We start from the raw sequence: 23447 nt of genomic DNA on the forward strand, positions 1-23447 counted from the left end.
GTCGCTTCAGTCATGTCCGACTCTGTGCGACCACATAGACGGCAGCCCACCAGGCTCCCCCGTCCCTGGGATTCTCCAGGCAAGAACACGGAAGTGGGTTGCCATTTCCTTCTCCAATGCATGAAGGTGAACAGTGAAAGTGAAGTCGCTCAGTCGTGTCCGACTCTATGCGACCCCTAGGTTTATAATACTTCACACAAATAATACATACAAAAACAAAAAATAAAATATCTTTAATCTTACAGTATAGTACCTTGAGAAGTACAGTAGTACAGTGCGGCGTCTGGCATTTCTTGGGCACCAGCTGCATCACCACTGCTTTTATGTTTGCTTCTGGGCATCCTGGGCTTGACATAGAGATACTGTAGTCTATGCAGTACTACAGAGTAAAGTACTGAAAAGCACAGCCGCTTGTATGCACACATGTGACAGTGTACACCGGACATGTAAACTAACTTATGGGACTGGACATGTGGACACCTGTTCTGTTCTTTGCAAGTTTGAAACTTAAAGGTTTGTATGTAGGGGACTTACCATATCAGTCTTTTATCAGATGTATGTTTTACAAATATTTTCTCCCAGCCTTTCCATTCTTTTAACAAGGTCTTTCACAGAGCAGAAATTTTCAATTTCAGGAAAGTCCCACATCTATTTTTCTTTCATGGATTGTGCTTTTAGTGATGTATTGTAAAAGTCACTGCCAAACCCAAAGTCACTTAGATTTTCTCCTATGTTATATCTAGGAATGTTATAGTTTTATGTTTGATATTTAGGTCTTCCATCTTGATGGGTTTTTGCCTAAAATATCCCCATATGAAAAAATTTTGCCAGTTCCATAGTTCATTGACGTCAGTGTGTGATACAAAAACGTATCTCCTGCCTCTTTTCCTTATGTACTTTTATATAAAACGTAGATATATTTTGGTGTTTAAAATCTCTTGCATAAATGTGATTTTCATAGGAGTTGACAGTTGCGACAATTTGGAGTTGAGTGAAAATTCCACAACCTAAATTATGCATTTAATTTAATTAATTTTCTTTGTGAATTATTTTAGTTCTGGTGTTGTTTGGGAGATGAAACGAAAACAGAAGTGGAAGCCATTTAGTCGAAAGCAAATAATTTTATTGGAAAAGTCCTATAAGAAATATCTAGAATCAAGAGACCTTGGCTGGATTAAACTAGATGATAATTTTGAGGTATACCAAATTTGTGTTTTTTCTTATTTATGTATTATGTTGCCAGTGGTGGTAGTAAATAAAATTTTGCTATCCAAGTAAATATATGTATGCAGAAGCTAATTTGTTAGTAGCATTAGTATGACTAAAAATTTATTAGCACATTTTAAATTAAAATATACTGTTCATCATATACTGTAAAACATTATTTAAATATGTTTCTTATCTGCATTTTTATAATTTCCTCTATTTGCAAAGCAGATAGTTTCATGTAACTTGTTTTTAGGAAAATTATGGAGAAATCAACGTTACTTATTGAAACTTCTGTTCTGAATGATATCAATATATTGCTATAGGCTGTGCAGAAATGTGTATCTCAGTGATGAAAACCCTATAAAAAAACTTGCCCAATTAAATTCATTAAATGTAAATTATTTTAGGACATGAGTAGATGTCCACAAATAAACATATGCTCTACACAGGGCCCTACATTATTAAAATTGAAAGTCACTTTTGCTTCAGGAAGAGCCCAGAAGCTTGACTGAAGTTGCAGTCATGCAGTGTGTGTTACTCTTTGTCTCTGGTGGTTGCATTTGCATTATCACCATACCTGCTTCCCACCCCCACCCTCATCCTTATAAATGTTGGTCATGCTAAAATGAAAGAACACTATTCAGTTAGTGTCAGACATAACTAAGCTATTGACTATTCACTGTTTAACTTTGTTAAAACAAAGCATAAGTGTTATCTGGAATTATTCATTACTGTTGACGTTTTTTGGAGAAGGAAATGGTAACCCACTCCAGTATTCCTTCCTGGAGAATTCCATGGACAGAGGAGCCTGGCAGGCTACAGTCCATGGGGTTGCAGAGAGTTGTATTCAACTGAGTGACTATCACACACTCACTCTTTGAGGTTTTTAAAAAAATGAAAAACATGGTTTATGTTCTTTAAGTACAGTTCATATCACTGAAAATATATTTTCCACATAACCTTAGTTATGTGATGATTCTGCTTCAAACATCTCAGCTCTAGATCATCTTAAGGTAGATCTTTTGATTAGATGTAGAAATGAATATTTTTCTTTTTCAGTTTGTGAGTAAGTGGATATTTAAAATGGTCTACACTGCTAATACCAGTTCATCACAAGCACATCTGCTTTTTTTCCAGGTGAATTTTGGCAAGGACCCAATGGAAATGCGCCTCCCTTCTCGGTGCTTTATAAGGCGACATTTTTTATCAGGAATTCAAGTTGAATATAAGCAATCCCCTCACCAAAGAAGTTTAAGGGCCAGATTGTATTGGCTTCAGGTAACATTGTCATCCTATTCAATCAGTTTTGGAATCTTGGGTCTGAATTTTATTTTTTCACAAGGTTCTGTCAAGGGATTAGATCTGATAGACAGAGTGCCTGAAGAATGATGGATGGAGGTTCATAATATTGTATAGGAGGCGGTGATCAAAACCATACCCAAGAAAAAGAAATGCAAAAAGGCCAAATGGTTGTCTGAGGAACCCTTACAAATAGCTGAGAAGTGAAGCAAAAGGCAAAGGAGAAAAGGAAAGATATACCCAGCTGAATGTAGAATTCCAAAGAATAGCAAGGAGAGATAAGAAAGCTTTCCTAAATGAACAATGGAAAAATACAGAGGAAAACAACAGAATGGGAAAGACTAGAGATCTCTTCAAGAAAATTAGAGATATCAAGGGAACAAAGATCCATCTAGTCAAAGCTATGGTTTTTCCAGTAGTCATGTATGGATGTGAGAGTTGGACTATAAAGAAAGCTGAGCACCGAAGAATGGATGCCTTTGAACTGTGGTGTTGGAGAAGACTCTTGAGAGTCCCTTGGACTGCAAGGAGAGACAACCAGTTAATCCTAAAGGAGATCAGTACTGAATAGTCATTGGAAGGACTGATGCTGAAGCTGAAACTCCAATACTTTGTCCACCTGATGTGAAGAACTGACTAATTTGAAAAGACCCTGATGCTGAGAAAGATTGGAGGTGGGAGGAGAAGGGGATGACAGAGGATGAGATGGTTGGATGGCATCACTGACTCAATGGACATGAGTTTGAGTAAGTGCTGGGAGTTGCTGATGGACAGGGAGGCTTGGCTTGCTGCAGTCCATGGAGTCGCAAAGAGTTGGACAGGACTGAGCTACTGAACTGAACTGAACTGAAGGGAACATTTCATGCAAAGATGGGCACAGTAAAGGACAGAAATGGTATGGACCCAACAGAAGCAGAAGATATTAAGAAAAGGTGGAATACAAGAATACACAGAACTATACAAAAAAGATCTCCATGACCCAGATAACCATGATGGTGTGATCACTCACCTAGAGCCAGACATCCTGGATTCCAAAGTCACCTGGATCTTAGGGAGCATCACTACGAACAAAACTAGTGGAGGTGATGGAATTCCAGTTGAGCTCTTTCAAGTCCTGAAAGATGATGCTGTGAAAGTGCTCCACTCAGTATGCCAGCAAATTTAGAAAACTCAGCAGTGGCCACAGGACTGGAAAAGGTCAGTTTTCATTCCAATCCCAAAGAAGGGAAATGCCAAAGAATGCTCAAACTACTGCACTAATTTCACATGCTAGCAGAATAATGCTCAAAATTCTCCAAGCCAGGCTTCAACAGTACATGAACCCAGAACTCCCAGATGTTCAAGCTGGATTTAGAAAAGGCAGAGGAACCAGAGATTAAATTGCCAACATCCGTTCGATCATGGAAAAAGCAAGAGAATTCTAGAAAAACATCTACTTCTGCTTTATTGACTATGCCAAAGCCTTTGACTGTGTGGATAACAACAAAATGTGGAAAATTCTGAAAGAGATGGGAATACCAGACCATCTGACCTGCCTCCTGAGAAATCTGTATGCAGGTCAAGAAGCAACAGTTTGACCCAGACATGGTACAATGGACTGGTTCCAAATTGGGAAAGGAGTATGTCAAGGCTATATATTGTCACCCTGCTTATTTAAGTTATATGCAGAGTACGTCATGTGAAGTGCCGAGCTGGATGAAGCACAAGCTGGAATCCAGATTGCCAGGAGAAATGTCAATAACCTCAGATATGCAGATGGCACAACTCTTATGGCAGAAAGCAAAGAGAAACTAAGGAGCCTCTTGACAATGGTGAAAGAGGAGAGTATAAAAGCTGGCTTAAAAGTCAGCATTCAGAAAACTGACATCATGGCATCTGGTCCCATCACTTCATGGCAAATAGATGGGGAAACAATGGAAACAGTAACAGCCTTTATTTTCTTGGGCTCCAAAATCACTGTAGATGGTGACAACAGCCCTGAAATTAAAAGATGCTTGCTCCTTGGAAGAAAATCTATGACAAACTGAGACAGCATATTAAAAAGCAGAGACATTACTTTACTGACAAAGGTCCATATAGTCAAAGCTATGGTTTTTCCAGTAATCATGTATGGATGTGACAGTTGGACTATAAAGGAAGCAGAGCGCTAAAGAACTGATGGTACTGAACTGTGGTGTTGGAGAAGACTCTTGAGAGACTGCAAGGAGATCAAACCAGTCAATCCTAAAGGAAATCAACCCTGAATATTCATTGGAAGGACTGATGGTGAAGCTGAAGATCCAGGACTTTGGCCACCTGATGCAAAGAGCTGACTCATTGGAAAAGACCGTGATACTGGGAAAGATTGAAGACAGGAGGAGAAGGGGGTGACAGAGAACGAGATGGTTGGATGGCATCACTGCCTTGATGGACATGAGTTTGAGCAAGCTCTGGGAGATGGTGAAGGACAGGGAAGTCTGGTGTGCTACAGTCTATGGCATCGAAAAGAGTTGGACGTAACTTAGCAACTGAACAACAACAAAAATCATACATCAGAATTGATATCTTTCTTTTTGTTTATGTTATTCTCCTTCTTTCACATATCCTGTGATTCACCATACTAATTATCCAAGGCTAAATGACCACTGAGACTTTTAATTTTGTCATATGTTTTCTTACACAAATTGTTATTTTTAATATTGCTTTAAATTTGTCATCAAATCCCAAATTAAGATTTTCTTTTATTCTTCTATATGGGAATGATTAGGGCTTTATTGGAGGCTGTTTTTATCAAACGGTTCATTTGCTTTCTCCCTTCCTGCCTGCCTCCATCTCTTGTTTTTAACTACGGATTACTACTTTTTAGGACATTTTTGTTCTCTTTTTCTTAATACCTAACCTGTAATTTCATACGCAGTCTTCACTTACATTTTTATTTAAATTATATATAGTTGAAATCTCACATGATCCATTGATACAAATATTTCCATGAGTGGTGTTCATGCTCCACAGGTCTAGTGCAATTATGAGAGTGTTTATGTATTCCTGTATGTGGAAACTTGCCCTTGGTGAGATATATAAGAAATTTAGATTTAAAGTGAAACTTTTAATAGCAGCACATACAAAAAAAAATACAGATATTATTTATGATGTAATTAGTGGCATCTTCTGTAATACATCTCTGAAACAAAAGTTTAAATTAAGTACGGCTGAATCAGTTTTCTTTTCTTTAGGTTGATAGTCAGTTACCAGGTACAGTGTTCCCTGTTGTATTTCATCCTGTGGCCCCTCCAAAATCTATTGCTTTGGATTCAGGTAAGAAAAAATTAAGTTGAGATATACCCTATATATAAAAGTTGAATAGATATCATTTTGACCTACTAGAAAGCTTGATTGCCTTTTTCCTGTTTTCTTTCTTCCTTTTAGAGCCCAAACCTTTCATTGATGTGAGTGTCATCACAAGATTTAATGAGTACAGTAAAGTCTTACAGTTCAAGTAAGTAAAGATACCCTTGATCATCTAAAGGAACTTAAAATGAGACTCTGCTTTGAAAATACATTATGTTTTAGAAGTGACTTTTGTATGAAAATTATTTCCACCTGAACGTATCAATCTACTTTATGGTCAAGTGATTTTATATGTTGAAATTTATTTTAATAATAGCCTCTATATATTTTAAAGTGTGAAATTCCTTCAACCACTTCTCCCCTTTGTAACTTCCATTAGAATATAAAATAGTGAAATATAAATGATGTGTTTCTGAGGTGTGTTCTTTAATTCCTGCGGACTTTAAAAATTAGATAATATATGCTACATCATCATTGTTCTTATATCTTCCATAACATGGTAAATAGAGCATTTGGAACTTTAAATGCTAAGTGTTAATATAGCAGTATTACCCCTAGTGAAACTTTTACTTTAATTAAAAAAAAAAGATCTCAGTCTAAATAAACTTCGATCTTGCTAACATAACCCTTGTTTTAGAGATCACGGAACAAGATCTTGCTGTGGTTTTTGGCCAAAATCAAAGTTTTAACGTGGAAAATTACAAGCTTTGATAAAATGCCTTTTTCATCCTTAAAAAAGCTTTTTCTATTAAAAAAATGTTTTTTTCCTTAGGTATTTTATGGTTCTCATTCAGGAAATGGCCTTGAAAGTTGATCAGGGATTTCTAGGAGCTATCACTGCGCTGTTTACCCCAACAGCTGACCCTGAAGCTGAAAGAAAATGGGTAATTTTTATTTTTGGGGAATATTATGAAAGATCAACCATTCTTTTCAATAATTGTTGTAGAAAAATATTAAGATAGAAAATCTTGGTTAATTCTTTTTCAGACAGAGTTGATCCGGGAAGACTTAGATGCTATAAACACAGAACTAGTGGGGACCTCAGTGACTGATACATCCATGCTTAGTTTCTTTGAAGATTTCCATATTTCTCCTATAAAGGTTTGTTGTAATTATTACTTTGAAAATTTGACAGAAGTCTTGTAGAACTTTTAAAGGATCTGTATACAAATGTGGGTTTTAATTTGTTGTATCTAATATTTGGAGGGGAGTTTTGTTTGATTAATTGAAATAATTAAGACAGTTCTCTGTAACATATGTACAGCCACAGTTCCCATAGAGAAACCACCAGAGCATGATCTCTAGTCTTGAATTAATAACCCCTTTCTTCAAGGAAGAAGCTGACAAAAGCATTTCTTAATTAAGCAAAGAAGTGCTCACCAACATTTAATGTTGTGGTTGTGCTTTGTAACTCCTCCCTGTCTGAATAGAAAGCTATAATGGGTGTCCTAACCAGCCTGTGAAAACGCTGAAGTTGCTGTTACACTGTTGATGTGGTATTTTCCACCCTTCCAAAATTCAATTGTAACTAGGGGAGTGGAAAATTGGATACCTTTCACTTGCCTGATTTTGTCCTTTATGAACCCATTTCCTTGTCTCCTTTTGTTATTCCTTTTAGCTTTTCTAGGGAAAGGTGACTGCTTAGAGAATCCACAAATGCTATCAACCATAAAGCTCTAAACTTGTGTAATGGGCCAGATTTACAATTAAGTAACTCTTTAAAAATATTGATGATCCTTTACATTCTCAAAAACTGTTAACAGCACATTATTGTCAGTTGCATTCACCAATCCATTCAGCTAAGTGAATGGAAGTATAAAATGAAGTTATTGTTATAAATTGATATATTAGTTTGGTGATATCAAGCATTGATAGTGTTAGGTTCAGAATTGATATTGTTTTATGTGGTGAGTTGTACACAATTTCTTTTTCATTATTAAATGAAAATCAGTTCTTTATGAGATTGGACAATACCTTCAACAAATTGTTAACTGAAGACCTGCTGTTGAAGTTGCTGTTGAAGATATAAAATGACTTCATGGGGTTTATAATCTCCATGGGGTATTACAGCTTTGTAATTTACCTATACATATTGTGACTCAGTTAAAAATCCTCCTGCCAAGCAGGAGACACGGATTCAATCCCTGTGTTGGGAAGGTCCCCTGGAGAAGCAAATGGCATTCCACTCCAGTATTCTTGCTTGGGGAATCCCATGGACTGAGGCAGGTTACAGTCCATTCAGTCACAAAGAGTCGGACTTGACTGAGCGACTGTGTAACAACATTTTTAGGTGCACTGGGAATTGTCCCATAAAGTTGAATAACTAAAATTATGACTATCATGGTCATTTTCTTACTCTGTAGGAAAAGGCTGGATCTCTTTTCACCTAAGATTGCCTTTCATGAATCCCAGCCCTCTCTAAGTCTGCAGATGGACAAAAGTCCACATGTGAGAAGAAATTCAACAACCAGGCTTTCCTAGCTTTTCCACAAGTTCCCTCTATTGAGCTCTCTGTTGATGAGGGAGAATGCCTAGAGAATTGGCAGAATGAGAAGGCAGAGTTATCTGCTTTACTTAACACATTGAATTACCTTCTGCCTGTATCTTCTGGCACTGTCACACTAATGTTGATGCAGCACAAAGTAGAAGAAGCTAAATGGGAATGTGAAAATCTCATGGTTAAGTCTGAGTTGAAGGGGTTGTGGAAGCTGAAAACCTTATTATTCTTTTAACCATTTATTTGGAACTTGCTAAAGTGTTGCCATAATTGTCATGCTGTTGTTATGGTGTTATCATATAATTATACTGCAGTTATTCTTATTAATTGTTACTAAAAGTTATTTATCTTGTAGAAATGATTATCCATTATTTTGAGTTAAACTGCTGGTAGGCCAGTTGACGTTTTTCCTCTTAAAATGATTATGCTGCTTTTGCAAAGTGTTTTTTTTTTTTTTTTTGGTTTTCTCCATATAAACACAATGTTATATATAAAGTTTGAATAAAATTATAGTTCCATTTTGGAACTATATTGGAAAAATTGATTTGTATTTTATTAGAAAGTAAATATGAGGATCAGAGCTGTTCTGTGTAATATATAGAGTAACATAATAGTTTTCTTTAGGATTCTAATTGAAAGATACATTTGTTTGTGTCTGGACAATTTGGTGTCCATGTATGTAAATATTTTTGTTTTTAGTTTTCATTTATTGAACATTATTTTCCTTTTAGTTGCACTTGAGTTTGTCTTTGGGTTCTGGTGGTGAGGAATCAAACCAAGAGAAACGGGAATTGATTCCAATTCATTCTGTCAACCTGCTGTTGAAAAGCATTGGTGCAACTCTGACTGATGTGGATGACCTTATATTCAAGTAAGAGTTGTGATGAAGTGTGTTAGGAGGTTTTATACCAGGATGCTGTTTCTGGATATTCATTCTTTTCATTTGTGCTAGAAGTTACCTTAGAAAAGTGGTAATTCTTACTACTTACACTGTTAATAGTTTGGACTTTAGGTATATTTATTTTACTTATAATGACAAGGTAAAGAGTCTAACATTTTTTTCAGTTATCAGCATCTAGATAATACCTGAATATAGTATAAACATTGAATTATTTTAGTAGTATGTTATAAATGGACCATGTTTTAAGTGAAATTATATTTAGAAATATATAGCAGTAGGATTAGATTTCAGTATAATTTGTGGCAAAGTATAGATAATAGCTCCTTGCTACCTTTAATATAAGAATATTTGTGTGTGCCAGATACATATAAATTCAATGAATATTTATTGAATTGAATGTTCAACAGTGGTATTAGAGAAAAAATTCATTAATACTATTTTTACCTTGTACACTATCAAATTTTATAGGACTCAAAGGCTTAAATATTAAATTCAAATGAAAAGAGAAAGACTAAGGAAAAACAAGTTAATTGCTATCAAATCTCTAAATAAAAGGAAACCTTCCTATGTTTAAAAGCAATGGCAAAAATCCTGATGGAAAAATAAAAATTAATTTGACTACATAAAAATTAGACTCTTAAAACAAAATCAATGAAAATAATTAAAAAACAAAGAACTGGGATGATATGACAAGTATAGCAAAAGATTAATAATTTAATTTTTAACCTAAAAATTCGAATGCTGTAGGTACTAGAGAACAATGTTAACTAATTCATAAAAGGGAAGATACAGTGGCTAATAGATATTAGAAATGTTTAGCTTTATTATTTATCAAAGAATATATGCAAATTAAAGCAAATTATCAAAGATTTTCAAAATATGAGAAATCCTAGTACTAGAGAGAAGTGCATCTAAGAAATGGACTTTTTTTTTATCATATGTACGAGTGGAGAGGGATATATCTCAAGAGTCTTAAACGTTTTTGTAGTCTTTCACTCAGTAATTATTTTGGGTAGGAATTCGGTCAGAAAATAATCTTGAAATGCAGCCAAAGTTATATTCAGAATACACATGGCAACTCTGATTATTATGTCAAAATTTATAAATATCTGATCATGAAAGAATTGTTTGACCCATCCACATGATGGAATGCTATGTTATTAAAAATGGTTACATCAAAATTTGAAAACCTAAAAGTATATTTATCTAAAATGTTGAGTATAAAAATGCATACAGAGTGTTTTAATATTTTTCAGTTGCATAGAAAAGAAAAGAAAGAATCTGAAGTGGAAAATGAGGAAAAGAAAAAGTTTAAGAAAAAATTCACTGTGTAGTGGGATTATGGTCAACTTTTTACTCTTTATGTGTTTATGAAAGATTTGCATGACAATGTACTATTTTTATCATAGTTTTGGCATCCTAATATTTAACATCTCAAACTATATGTACAAACCTAGTTGTGATTTAGAAATGATTAATTTATCACTGAAATTTTAAGTCTTTTTTTTTTTTCCCAAAAAATAATCTTAGTACTTTTGACTCTTTCTCCTCCCAGACTTGCTTATTACGAAATTCGGTATCAGTTTTACAACAGAGATCAGCTCATGTGGAGTGTTGTTAGACATTACAGTGAACAGGTAACTTCCTGTCATATTAACAGTAGCTCATACGGAAGATACTTCATAAAATATCAAAGCAAAGCATTTATGACTGTAGTGGGTGACATTTACCTAACTTACTGCAATTCACAATCTCATTACTTAGTAGTTTTCTGGAATGATTAACTTCTATTTCTTTAATTCCACCTACCTGCCTTTGCCCCTCACCAACTATGTAAACCTTTTTAAAAGTTTCCTTTAGTGTGTTTTCCCTTTGCAATTATACATTTACCACTTTGGGGAAGAATAGTGATTTAAGGGTCATTACATTTTATTCCCTCAGTGACTATAGTTTCTAAGCATAGTGTAGTAGAATTGCCGGGAAACCCAGCTCCTCTTACTGATGCCTGTCACTCCAGGTTTGAAGTCTGTGCACAGAGACACAGTAGCTGTTTAGGGGCACTAGAGTACCGTTGGCTTCCCAGGTGGCACTAGGGGTAAGGAACACACCTGCCAATGCCGTAGATATCAGAGACGCAGGCTCTATCCCCGAGTTGGGAAGATTCCCTGGAGGAGGGCGTGGCAACTCACTCCAGTATTCTTGGCTGGAAAATTCCACGGGCAGAGGAACCTGGCAGGCTACAGTCCATGGGGTTGCAAAGAAGCGGACATGACTCAAGCGACTGAGCACGCACGCACGAGTACCATTGCTATGGGGGACATTCCTCTTGCCTTCCTCTGCTGAAAGGTCTTTTCTCTTAAGGTGTTTAAACTTGATTTTTACATGTCCAAATAAGGATATTTTTTCATTTGGCTTTTTGTTTTGGTTATCAACCCATTTAGTTCATAGCAATGCTGATAATAATGTAACAAAAATGAGTACCAATTATTGAAATATATATTCATTTAATATGCATACTCAGCCATGCCTCCCAGTTTACAGATTAAAAGAGCAGGGCCTATAGAGACTGCGCGACTTGTCCAAGGTTATGTAACTGATAAAGGGCCGACTTTGCCTCAAACCTGAGTTCTATCCCATTTGAAAGTCCCATGTAAAGTACAAGCATAATGCCTGGAACATAGTAAAACGTCACTGCAGAGTTTTCCTTTAACAACCTAATTTAGTCAGTATCCCACTTTTTCCACATTGGTTCATGATGTATTTTCTTACAATGGTTGCAAAGAACTTCATTTATTTATTTATTTTCCTGTAGTTCTTGAAACAGATGTATGTCCTTGTATTCGGCTTAGATGTACTTGGAAACCCGTTTGGATTAATTAGAGGTCTATCTGAAGGCTTTGAAGCTCTTTTCTATGAACCCTTCCAGGTATTGGTCTTTTATTTATTTTAAGTGTAGTATAGAAAAACGGATGTTCTACTTTTTATGACAGATAATTCATATTTTAATTGTATCTTGGAACTGAATAATGTTCAAATACCAAGTACATCAATTTTATATATTTTTAAAATTACTAGAGATAACAGTAAAAGATTGTTTTAGAACTAACTGAGCACTTCTAGTATCTGGGTAATAAAGCATGCCTACATTTTCTAGGATTTAATGTAGTTGTTAGGAAGAGTGCTAAGTAGACTGAGAACATTTCAAAACTGTGTCACCACTGTGTAAAGAACTAATGGGCATTGAAAGCTGACTTTGTTTCATAGTCAAGCTTTCCTCTAACCTGTTCTCCTCCATTTAAAGGATGCAGGATCTCAGTGTGGTGAGGGTTTCAGAAGGACAAAGCAAAAAGAATAAATGGAAAAACAGGAGAGCCCAAACTGTGTGGACTTTAGTCTTGCTGTCAGTGTGGCTTGCTTTAACAGTCTGATGGCACTTGGTCCTGGAAGGCCAATTTCCAGTTTTGGTTGAAGCCAATGATTTATTCCTCTCCAATTTTTGTCCTCTTAAAGGGTTTGCTAAGATCATGTGGGTTAAAAGTATCTTCAGACACAATAGGTGTTCTATCAGTTTTGGGATTAGAAGGTGAAAACTGTCAGCACAATGTTGACGTATCTTTGGGATTCTGTATCTTCATGAAAATTCTGAAATACTAGATTCAAAATCTTAAACGTATTTAAATTTTAAGTAGCAAACTTTTTTTAAATTTTCGACCAGGGTGCTGTTCAAGGCCCTGAAGAATTTGCTGAGGGGTTAGTAATTGGAGTAAAAAGTCTCTTTGGACACACAGTAGGTATGTATTACATATTTGTGTGTGTGTGTGTGTAAATATAATTATATTATTATAAGTTATTATTAAATTCATTCTTTATAAAAAATAAATGACTATGTTTAAGAAAAGAGGGTTTTGCTGTACAATAATCCTTCTAAAAGACGTGTTCATTTGTTCTTAAATGGAAAATAATTTGACACTGATCTGAGGGTTTTTTTTTAATATGTTAATTTGTTTATTTAATATGTTGATTTGTTAATCAGTGTACTTGAAATAGTTTTATTCCTCTTCTTGCTAAGTGGAAACTGAATACAATCAATATCCGCCTTTTTGTATAAGGGACAGAATTTTAAGCACCTGTTAGTTTCAAGCAGCCACATGCTCTCTATTGCGATAATGCTCTTCAAAGAAACAGTGTGATTTACTTCTCTGGGCCTTTTGATAGGTGGTGCAGCAGGAGTTGTATCTCGAATCACCGGCTCTGTTGGAAAAGGTTTGGCAGCAATTACAATGGACAAAGAATATCAGCAAAAAAGAAGAGAAGAGATGGGTCGGCAGCCTAAAGATTTTGGTGACAGCCTGGCCAGAGGGGGAAAGGGCTTGCTGCTTGTAAGTCTCCTGCTGAATCTTCAAGAAATACTAACTTACAGATACACTTTAGCATATGTACTGGTTGTGTGGCACGTGGAACACTGCTTGTAAGTAAAAGTCTGTCAGAGTAACAGTAGTGATAAATTGCACACTTTCTGTTTCCTTTTTTGTTGTCCTTTCCCTTTATCAGCATCAGTCTACCCTCCCCCCCAGCCCATTCCTAGACTTTGGTACTTGGGCTGGAGTGAAAACTATAATGATGGCAGATTAGCACTAGTGTGGAAGGTGGGGAAGTGGAGCAGAGGAATGGTGGAGGTAACTGGAAGGAGAGAGTCATCGTCTTCAGGTCATCATCAGTCAACTGTTTCTATAGAAGGCAGGTGCACAGGTTACGTGTTATAAAGCAGGAACTACCTTTCATTACTTTTCAGGACTATACCATTCAATTATACAGGTAATACATGACTATCTTCCTTATGAGTAATTATAAGAACTTCTAAGTTATTTTTTTAAGTGGGTAATGGGAACCTAGGTAAGGCTATAAAGTACTCTTCGATTATCCCTCTCCTCTTCCTAGAGGTATCTAATCTTTTCAGTATAGTATACATCCGTCAGTTCTTTTTCTGTGTGATATACAGCCGTTTTTAGTTACTAACACTACTTGAAAGCTATGTAAAGAATGCACAAATATTACTTTTTAAATTTTGAAATTAATCCAGTAGACTGTTAACTGCTGTGTTTGTGCCTGTGATTTGTAACGTGTATTGTCTCCTCAAAGCACTTTATTTGTCAGGTTATTTGCTGTCCATGAGAGGTCCCTTCATTTTTGGTTTTCCACACTTGGCACTAAATTATGGAGTAACTTCATTGGAATTTGGACTTCCCTGGTGGCTCAGACAGTAAAGCGTCTGCCTGCAATGTGAGAGACCCGGGTTCAATTCCTGGGTCGGGAAGATCCCCTGGAGAAGGAAATGGCAATCCACTCCAGCACTCTTGCCTGGAAAATCCCATGGACGGAGGAGCCTGATAGGCTACAGTCCATGGGGTCGCAAAGAGTCGGATACGACTGAGCGACTTCACTTTCCTTTTCCCTTTTCATTGGAATTTATAATTAGATCTCTAATTTTCTCAAGTCATTCATTTTACTGATATGGAAACTGAGGCTTAAAGAGATTGCATCAACTAGAGAATCCCATGGACAGAGGAGCTTAGTGGGCTAATGTCCACTGGGTCACAGTGAGTTGGACATGACTGAAGCGGCTTAGCACGCATGCACACAAATCAGCTAGTGATTGGTGTCAGAGTCAGATGTAAAAAATGTTCACCTTCTCTACTCTTCTGACTGTTAAAAAGTTCTGCTTCTGTAAAGTGCTTCATTTAATATGTGCTATGAGGTCATATTTTAAAAATCAGAGATCTCACTTATACGTGCATATTCTCTGTCAAGTCCTTGTTTTTTTTTTTTTAAAAGTTATTCCTGTAATAATATGTCTGTAGAGACCTCTAGTGGTTGGTTTAAAATTAAGCACCTTCCATTCAGGCTTGACTTGATCTATAATTTCTCTCTCAGGGAGTTGTTGGTGGAGTGACTGGAATAATAACAAAGCCGGTGGAAGGTAGGTAGAGAATGTTTCCTTTCTGTACAAAGTCTGAAGAGTTGATACATGGTAAAAGTAATAGATGTTATTGTTAGACTAGATTCTCTTGGACTCTCAATAGCAATTGACTTTTTTTTAATCCTAGTTAAAACACATTCTTTATTCAGTACAATCCCTATCAAAATCCCAATAGTTTCTTTTTTCAAAGATTGATGAACTGATTCTAAAATCTATATGGGAATTCAGGGGAACTCTAAATAGCCAAAAACATCTGGGGAAAAAAAGAATGAAGTTGGAGGACTTATACGATTCAATTTTAAAACTTACTGTAAAGTTAAAGTAGCTATGACAGGTGTTTCTGGCATACAGATACACATATAGATCAATGGAGTAGAATTCAGATTTCAGAAATACATGTTTATTGTTATGGTCAATTGCGTTTTGACAGGGGTGCCAAGATAATTCCATAGAAAAAGAATAGTCTTTTCAACAAACGGTACTGGGACAGCTGGATATAAAGATAGAGCTTATATATGTGACCCAGCAATTCCGCTCTTAGGTATATACCCAAGGGAATTGAAAGCCTCTGTTTGCTCAAAAACTTGTACAGAAATGTTTATAAAAATATTACTGATAATAACCAGAATGTAGTAGCAATCCAAATGTCCATCAACTAATGCATGGATAAACAAAATGTGGTATAAGCCATACAAATGGGTTAACATCCATTTATAAAAAGAAGTCAGGTATTGATACAAGTACAAGATGAATGAACCTTGAAAACGTGATTCTAAGTGAAGAAAAGCCAGTCACAAAAGGCCACATATTGTATGATTCTGTTTGACCAGAATAGGCAAATCCATACAGATAAAAATTAGGTCAGTGATTGCCTAGATCTGCAGGGTAGGGAGGAAGGAGGTAAACTACACAGAATTGGGAAGAGGGTTTGGGGAAAAATAGGAAATAATTGCTAATAGGCATGGGCTTCCTTTTTGAAATAATGCAAATTTTCTAAAATTGATTATGCTGATAGTTGCAGAGCTGTGAATATACTATAAAAACGTTTTATTTGTATACTTTAATGGGTGAATTATATGGAATGTGAATTATATTTTTATAAAGTTCTTATATTTTTTAAAAAGTACACTTCTTTAAAAATCTCCTGATGGTTGGCAGTAATAATAAGAATAATATTTTCTGGTCAGTTCTCAGATCCTCCAGTCATAGTTACTAACTAAACTCCTAGATCACTAGTTGTAAAACTTGAGTATGCCTTAGGATTACCTTGGGGGTTTGTAAAAATGCAGATTACTGGCTGGGAGTGGGGCCTCATAATTTTGCATTTTTAATATACTTTGAAAACCACTCTTTTATCACAGGTTAGGATTAAATTTAACCTCTTTAGAACGTCAAATTCTAGGAGCTTCCTGGGTAAAACCATTCAGTATTTGACTTAGATGTTCGTTGAGTTCAAATTTGCTGATTTTAAAATCTTTATACTTTCATTGTCTGGTTTTATGAAGGTGCCAAAAAGGAAGGAGCTGCTGGATTCTTCAAAGGGATTGGAAAAGGGCTTGTGGGTGCTGTGGCTCGTCCAACTGGTGGAATCATAGACATGGCCAGTAGCACCTTCCAGGGGATTCAGAGGTAATTAAATATGTGCACCATGTACAGGCCACGTGTCTATGTGCTGATTGTTGCTAGGAGTACATAAGTATGCTAAATACTCTGCCTGCCCTTAAGAACCTTAAAGTCTGATGGAGAGCTCTTACTGGTCCACAAGGTTAGAGCTCCCCCAAAGAGGTGTAAGAAGAGACTTTTTTTTTAATGGCTCATTTTCTCTTTTATTTGACAAATGGTTATTGGTCCTTACTATATGCCAGGCACTGTGCTAGACACCATGGAATAAAAGAGTGGATGGCCTACTCCCCGCCTTTATTATTAAGAAAAGGTGGGGGAGCATGAAGTCAAACTGACCTGGTTTTAATATTAGTCACATTATTTTGGCAAGTTATTTAAAATTACTGTTTATCAAATACTGATATATTGTGTTACATAGTGGAGCTTCCCTGGTAGCTCAGTTGGTAAAGAATCTGCCTGCAATGCAGGAGACGCAGGTTCGATCCCTGGATTTGGAAGATCCCCTAGAGAAGGAAATGGCAACCCACTCCAGTATTCTTGCCTGGGAAATCCCATGGCAAAGGAGCCTGGCTGGCTATAGTCCCTGGGTCACAAGAGTCTGACAAGACTCAGCACAGTATTCATGGTTCATGTGTTACATAGGATAGTGGTTGAATCAATACAATAATACATTTATGTTATTTTGAGAGATTCTCATGTGTTTTCTTATATGTACTTACACAGGGTTGCAGAATCAACAGAGGATGTGTCCAGGCTCCGTTCCCCTCGCCTGATCCATGAAGATGGCATCATTCGGCCTTATGACCGACAGGAGTCTGAGGGCTATGACATATTTGAGGTATAAATTCTGTTCTTTACGATCATGAGTGAAATTGAATTTTAAAGATTTCTACGGTCAGAGCTTCATGGCTGGTTCCTAAAGTTCCTGATTCATGAACTTCTTTAAAGATTACACAGGAAACAATGGTATGCAGGGTAGAATTTGATTATTTTATTTTATTAGCATAGCGTATCAAATAGGAGTAACTCATCATTTTTTTCTTTTCTGCCCAGGATCAAAGCTTTTTAGTGCAGAAAGGATAATGTTGAAAGTAGTCATAGGCTTTATTACTGTTTGTACTGAGCGCCTTATGTTGTTAAACTTTGGTCCTCTACTTTTAGCTAATTATTGGAATTTTGCTGCTTCCTTTTCTCTCCTTTTCTCTCAACCAAATTAATTTATTTGTCCTGTATTGTAAATCTAGATTTATTCAGGTAAACAGAAGCTGGAAGAGAGAAAAAAAGATTATGTACAATTATAATCTTTTGTTAAAACCTTGAAACTTTTTTGGAATTTCTTTTGGTTTATATTTTAGTTTTAATTTTGTAACGTAAACAATATACACATACGTAAAATGCTATTCTCTCATGACTAGCTTTCCTCCAAAATAAAATTTTTAATATTTTTCTACTTTGACTTTAAAATAAAATGACTCTTCATTGTTCTTAGCCTTTGGTTTTTATAGTATGTGATTACATTTTACCTTTCTGCATGCTTCTAACTTTATTTTCTTTCTTTTTTCTGCCTACACAGCAAGAACTGGAAATACAGGAGTAAATGTTTTGTATACTACTACTTGATTTCATCCTTAAAAATCAAAACAAACTGTGATATTAATTGACTGTCCTGATCTATTTAGAGTGAGAGTCCATTTTGATGAAATTATCTTTACATTTCTTACCTCTCTCTGAACTTTTTATTGTAGTGGCTTGGCTACAGATAAAAACTGTGATATTCCTAGTAATATTGTACAGGAATAAGAGGTCAATATAAAAGATGAAAAGATGCAGGAAATCAACTTTGTTTTATATTTAGTTGGAGGGATACTTTATTGAACTTTTACTGTCATCCTGAGAATTTCTCCTTTTCTTATGGTATTCATATGCGTTTCTGGTAAAGTTGAAAAAAAAAAAAGAAGAATTCTTATGTCCAATCTGTGTGTTCTTTATGTATATGAGTCCTGCTGATAGAATTACATACCTGTGTTTCATAAATCACCATAAATTTACTCAAGTTATGAAACTGTTGATTGGGGCATATATTTTAAGAAATGAAGTATCACGTGCTCTGGGCTTCCTTGATGGCTCTGTGGTAAAGAATTTGCCTGCCAGTGTGGGAGACTTAGGTTCAGTCCCTGGGTTGGGAGGATCCCCTGGAGAAGGAATTGGCAACCCACTCCAGTATTCTTGTCTGGGAAAATCCTGTGGACAGAGGAACTTGGCGGGCCACAGTTTGTGGGGTCACAAAGAGTCAGACACAACTGAATGACTAAACAACAGTCAGTTGCTCTGGATCAGTCCCTCAACCTCAAATAAGTATTGGCACATCATTTTGAGAATTTATTCCCTTACCTCTTTTTCTATTTTAACTTCTCTATACTCCTGCTAGATAAATTGCAATCATTTTCTAATTATGTTATGTACAGTCTTAGCCCTTCGTATTTATACTTTTTAAAAATTAAGTCTCCTTATTGGTTATGCTTATTTCACAATTATTAGATGTAAAAATAGAAATTGAACATGTAATTAAGCAGATTACTTATGTGGCTTTTGAATTGATGGATGTCTTTATATTTAAAAACCAATCTCTTTTGCTTTTAAATCCTTCAAGAGGATGCATAATCCTAATGGAAATTTAAAAAAATATAAACTATGATTTTGAAATTAGCGACCCCAGAATAAATTTTCAACATGTTATATTTTGATTTCTCTTTTTTCTATAATTGATAAAAATGTTAGATTTAGCAGTATCTTATCTAGCAACTTTCATGTTTCCTCCCAAAATTGGAAACAAATTATGAATTTAGATTTATTGTGTTTTACATTTAAAGAGAATGAAGCTGTTAACATACAACTGTTCAGTTGCATTATATATTTTTAAACTATAGTTATCAAAATAATAAATTGAATGCTTCATATTTGAAGCAAGCACTTTATAGAAGAATTTGCAGCCCCATGAACTGTAGCCCACCAGGCTCCTCTGTCCATGGAATTCTCCAGGCAAGAATACTGGACTGGGTTGCCATTTCCTTCTCCAGGGGATCTTCCTGACCCAGGGATCGAACCCAGGTTTTCTGCATTGCAGGCGGATTCTTTACCATCTGAACCACCAGGGAAGCTTCCTATTTGAAACAAGCACTTTAAAATAGAAGAATGACATCCAAAGACTAGCCTGCCTAAAATTGTAGCTGAAAAACTTTTCTTGCGCCTGGATAATTGAGGGTTGGCAGAAATGGCGCCTCATATACAGTTTCTATGAGAATCAAGCACAGTAACTAATTCAAGATTCTATCTTAAATCATCACTAATAATTATTCTTTCTTCTTAGGTAAAAGTAATATTTTTTCAATTTTCCTGGAAATATTATTAATACAATTTTATGAGACTTCTGGGAAAAATTTTTTCTTCACTGTTTACTTTTTGATCGTGTAGCTCTTTAGTGTTCTTTTCCTCATGATTTCTGTTTCTTCCAACTGCATGTCAGTAAGCACAAAACTTCAAGAAACTTTATTATTTTAGCTAAATATAGTCATTGTGTGTGATTCAGTAGTTTTCGTTAAGATATGAGAACTGGAAGAAGTAGAATGATTGTACATTAACAAAAGAGCTTGGTAACTTTTTTCCATGGGTAGCAAGGGTAGGCATGGATAGTTAAGAAGTTTAGGCTGTTTCATCCCTTACTATCTTGTTGTAATCAGTTAGTTAGGAACAAAGTATTTGATTATCTACACTGTGCTGGATATCCAAATGAAATGAGACTTCTGTCCTTAACGGACCAAGTATAACATAAATGTGTAAACATTGAAGATCACTAGAGGGTAAAATTATATCCTCCTTAGTGCTTGCTATAATATGGGTACATTCTAAATAATTTGGAATAATTTGGGAATCTGGATTTACCCCCTTTTCTTTTCTCCTGAGTATTGTTCTGCATTCTTTACGAGTGAGCTTTGAAAGTTACTGAATTATATTCTGTGTTTTCATAGGATATACTCTTCTACTTATCCTCTCTTCTCCCAGGATAATTACCATCTACACACACACACACACATTCATATAAATACTTACACAGAGACATATATGAAATATATATATATGTATAGCCAGTTTTTGTTTAATATTCATCTTGCTTCCCATAGTTAATGATTGTATAATATTTAAAATGGCATTCCTTGCTTTTTTGTCTTAATTATATTTTTCCTGGTTCTTAGAAATGCTTCATTTTTAATTCTTGCTTTATCTATTGAGCTAACTTTACCTCATATATTTGACTATTCCCAATTCTTGACATTAGAGCTGTTACCATTATTTTACATTAATGACACTATGATACTATATATATGTTTAATATATTTTACATTAATGATACTATGATAATATAATGATGTAATAAACATCATTATACACATTGCTTTTTCATATCTTGTATTATTTCCTTCGAATTTACTTGAAAAAATTGAATGCTTTTGCTAAATATTATAAATTCTTCCAGTTGCCTTTTTGGGAAGGAAGAGTGAATATTTTATAAACTCATCTGCCATAGAGACTGAATCTCAGAGTGTAGTGGGTTTCAGAAGTGCTGAAAACTAGGTTTCTGTAATGTGTTATGGTGGTAAAATATACTTTAAAAGCTTTAGTTTTGTAAAATGCAAAGCTTATAACTAATGAAAATGCATACAAGATGGTAGAAGATGGAAAGCGAGTAGTATTGTATATTTCATCTCAGATCTAAATGTTTTAACATATTTAAATTTCAAGGCTGAAAATAAATATACTAAATTGTTATTTTCATTTATATTCACTTTAAAGGAATTAAGGTATAAATATTAAAAGATATTAGTTAATTCACACAAGAAGATATGAAACAAGTAACTGTTAAACTTCACTTCTCTCTGAGATTCATTCTGAAGTTGAGACATCCATTCTGAGGTTGAGACCCCCATTCTTTAGGGATTCATCTTTGTTGTTCATGGCTTTTCGTAATTGGTCAAAGAATGACGGAACCAAGGATCTTTAAAAAAAAAAGTGTATTTTACTATTGAAATAATAAACAAGTGTGCTTTCTCTGCTTGTGATTATTATTGATTATATTATCCTTTTGATAATATTGATGTATTCTTGGTTATAAATTGTTATTATCTTATTTGTTGGGTATGTTTATGTTTTATATTTTCATATATTTTCTCTAATTTTTAATTATGCATTATATATAATGTCAATAATATTTCATTAGCATTAATTGTAAATGTAACTTTATTGATATTTAATGTTTGTTGATTGAGGTCACAATAGTTTTGAGATAGTTAAAAAATGTATTTTAATGTGCTACTATTTATACTTGAATTATTTTATGCTTGTAATTGTATTCAGTAATAAATTGTGCCAGCTGTTTGAAATCTTAGAAATTCTTCATGTTTGTATTAAGATTGCCATTAAGTTTTCTTTTCTACCAGGAATATAATTCTAGTACATATTTGTACTCCTCATGCATGTTTAATATATAAGACCAAATATTCAACAATATTAGTTATCTTGAAATTTTATTATTTTTATTATTGTAGATCAGTGGTTCTTAACATTTGAGAAGGATAACAGACCCCTTTTAAAGATCTGATGAAAAATATGAACTGTCCTCTGGAAACAAGTTCAGAAACACATATTCAAAATTTTGTATTGTTTTTATGGTATTTCATAGGCCTTCCAAAGTCCTTCCAAGGACCCTAGTTTAAGGACCTCTGGAATGTTAATGTCCAGTTTTATACTAGTGTTGGTTCATATAAATAAAATTTGTGATTATTTCTGGTAAAACTATTTAAAAGTTTTGGAATTATCACACAACAAAGTGTATTTTATTAGAAGATTGCTTAGTAAGCATTTAATAGTTACTTGACTTTTAAGGCTCAGTGAAAGTCTATTTATAAAAATGCTGTGAACATTTTTCTAGCTTCATGTGCCAATCTGTAGAATTGTGCTTTTGGTTTTAATAATTTTTTCCTAACTGGCACTAATATAGGGTATTGGAAATACTGTTCAGATGCATATTACAACACAAATCTTGAGTCTTCTTTTCTTTTCAGAATCACGTCAAAAAGTTAGAAGGAGAGACTTACCGATACCACTGTGCTATTCCTGGGAACAAGAAGGCAAGCTTTATGGTTACAAATAGGTATTGACTTCAAGTGACATCTTTTCAAATGCTAACTGTATATATTATAAGAATTTTGGAGATGAAAATGACATTGGATTTAGATAACTATGCTTCAGCTGCAAAATGTTCATTGTCATTGTTGTTCTTTAGTCACTAAGTCGTGTCTGATTCTTTGAGACCCCATGGACTGTATCCTGCAAGGCTCCTCTGTCCATGTGATTTCCTAGGCAAGAACACTGGAGTGGGTTACCATTTCCTTCTCCAGGAGATCTTCTTGATCCAGGGATCAAACCCGCATCTTCTGCATTGGCAGGTGGATCCTTTACCCCTGAGCCACCTGGGAAGCCCTGTTCATTGTCATAGAATCACAGAAATTCAGGTCTGAATGGTTCCTTCAAGATCATCTGTTCTGACCTTCTCGTTTTAG

At 35.0% G+C, this 23447-nt stretch overlaps 1 protein-coding gene across 2 annotated transcripts in view; it reads left to right on the forward strand.

The window, feature by feature from the left end:
- Window positions 1-23447, forward strand: part of VPS13C (vacuolar protein sorting 13 homolog C) — a 181339-nt gene that overhangs the window by 151069 nt on the left and 6823 nt on the right. Inside the window, exons 66-80 of one of the 2 annotated variants that reach the window (XM_003586568.6) lie at window positions 1056-1197; window positions 2347-2487; window positions 5721-5802; window positions 5914-5983; window positions 6608-6719; window positions 6823-6936; window positions 9064-9203; window positions 10789-10870; window positions 12046-12159; window positions 12949-13024; window positions 13449-13612; window positions 15165-15210; window positions 16716-16839; window positions 17557-17671; window positions 22950-23038. In XM_003586568.6, the coding sequence (XP_003586616.2) occupies window positions 1056-1197; window positions 2347-2487; window positions 5721-5802; window positions 5914-5983; window positions 6608-6719; window positions 6823-6936; window positions 9064-9203; window positions 10789-10870; window positions 12046-12159; window positions 12949-13024; window positions 13449-13612; window positions 15165-15210; window positions 16716-16839; window positions 17557-17671; window positions 22950-23038 (1611 nt within the window). Of the gene's footprint in view, window positions 1-1055; window positions 1198-2346; window positions 2488-5720; window positions 5803-5913; window positions 5984-6607; window positions 6720-6822; window positions 6937-9063; window positions 9204-10788; window positions 10871-12045; window positions 12160-12948; window positions 13025-13448; window positions 13613-15164; window positions 15211-16715; window positions 16840-17556; window positions 17672-18406; window positions 21937-22949; window positions 23039-23447 lie in introns of those variants that run through there. The other variant, XM_002690847.6, reaches the window with a different exon arrangement.

The sequence above is a fragment of the Bos taurus genome, chromosome 10 (genome assembly GCF_002263795.3).
Source record: "Bos taurus isolate L1 Dominette 01449 registration number 42190680 breed Hereford chromosome 10, ARS-UCD2.0, whole genome shotgun sequence".
In the NCBI taxonomy this organism is placed as follows: domain Eukaryota; kingdom Metazoa; phylum Chordata; class Mammalia; order Artiodactyla; family Bovidae; genus Bos; species Bos taurus.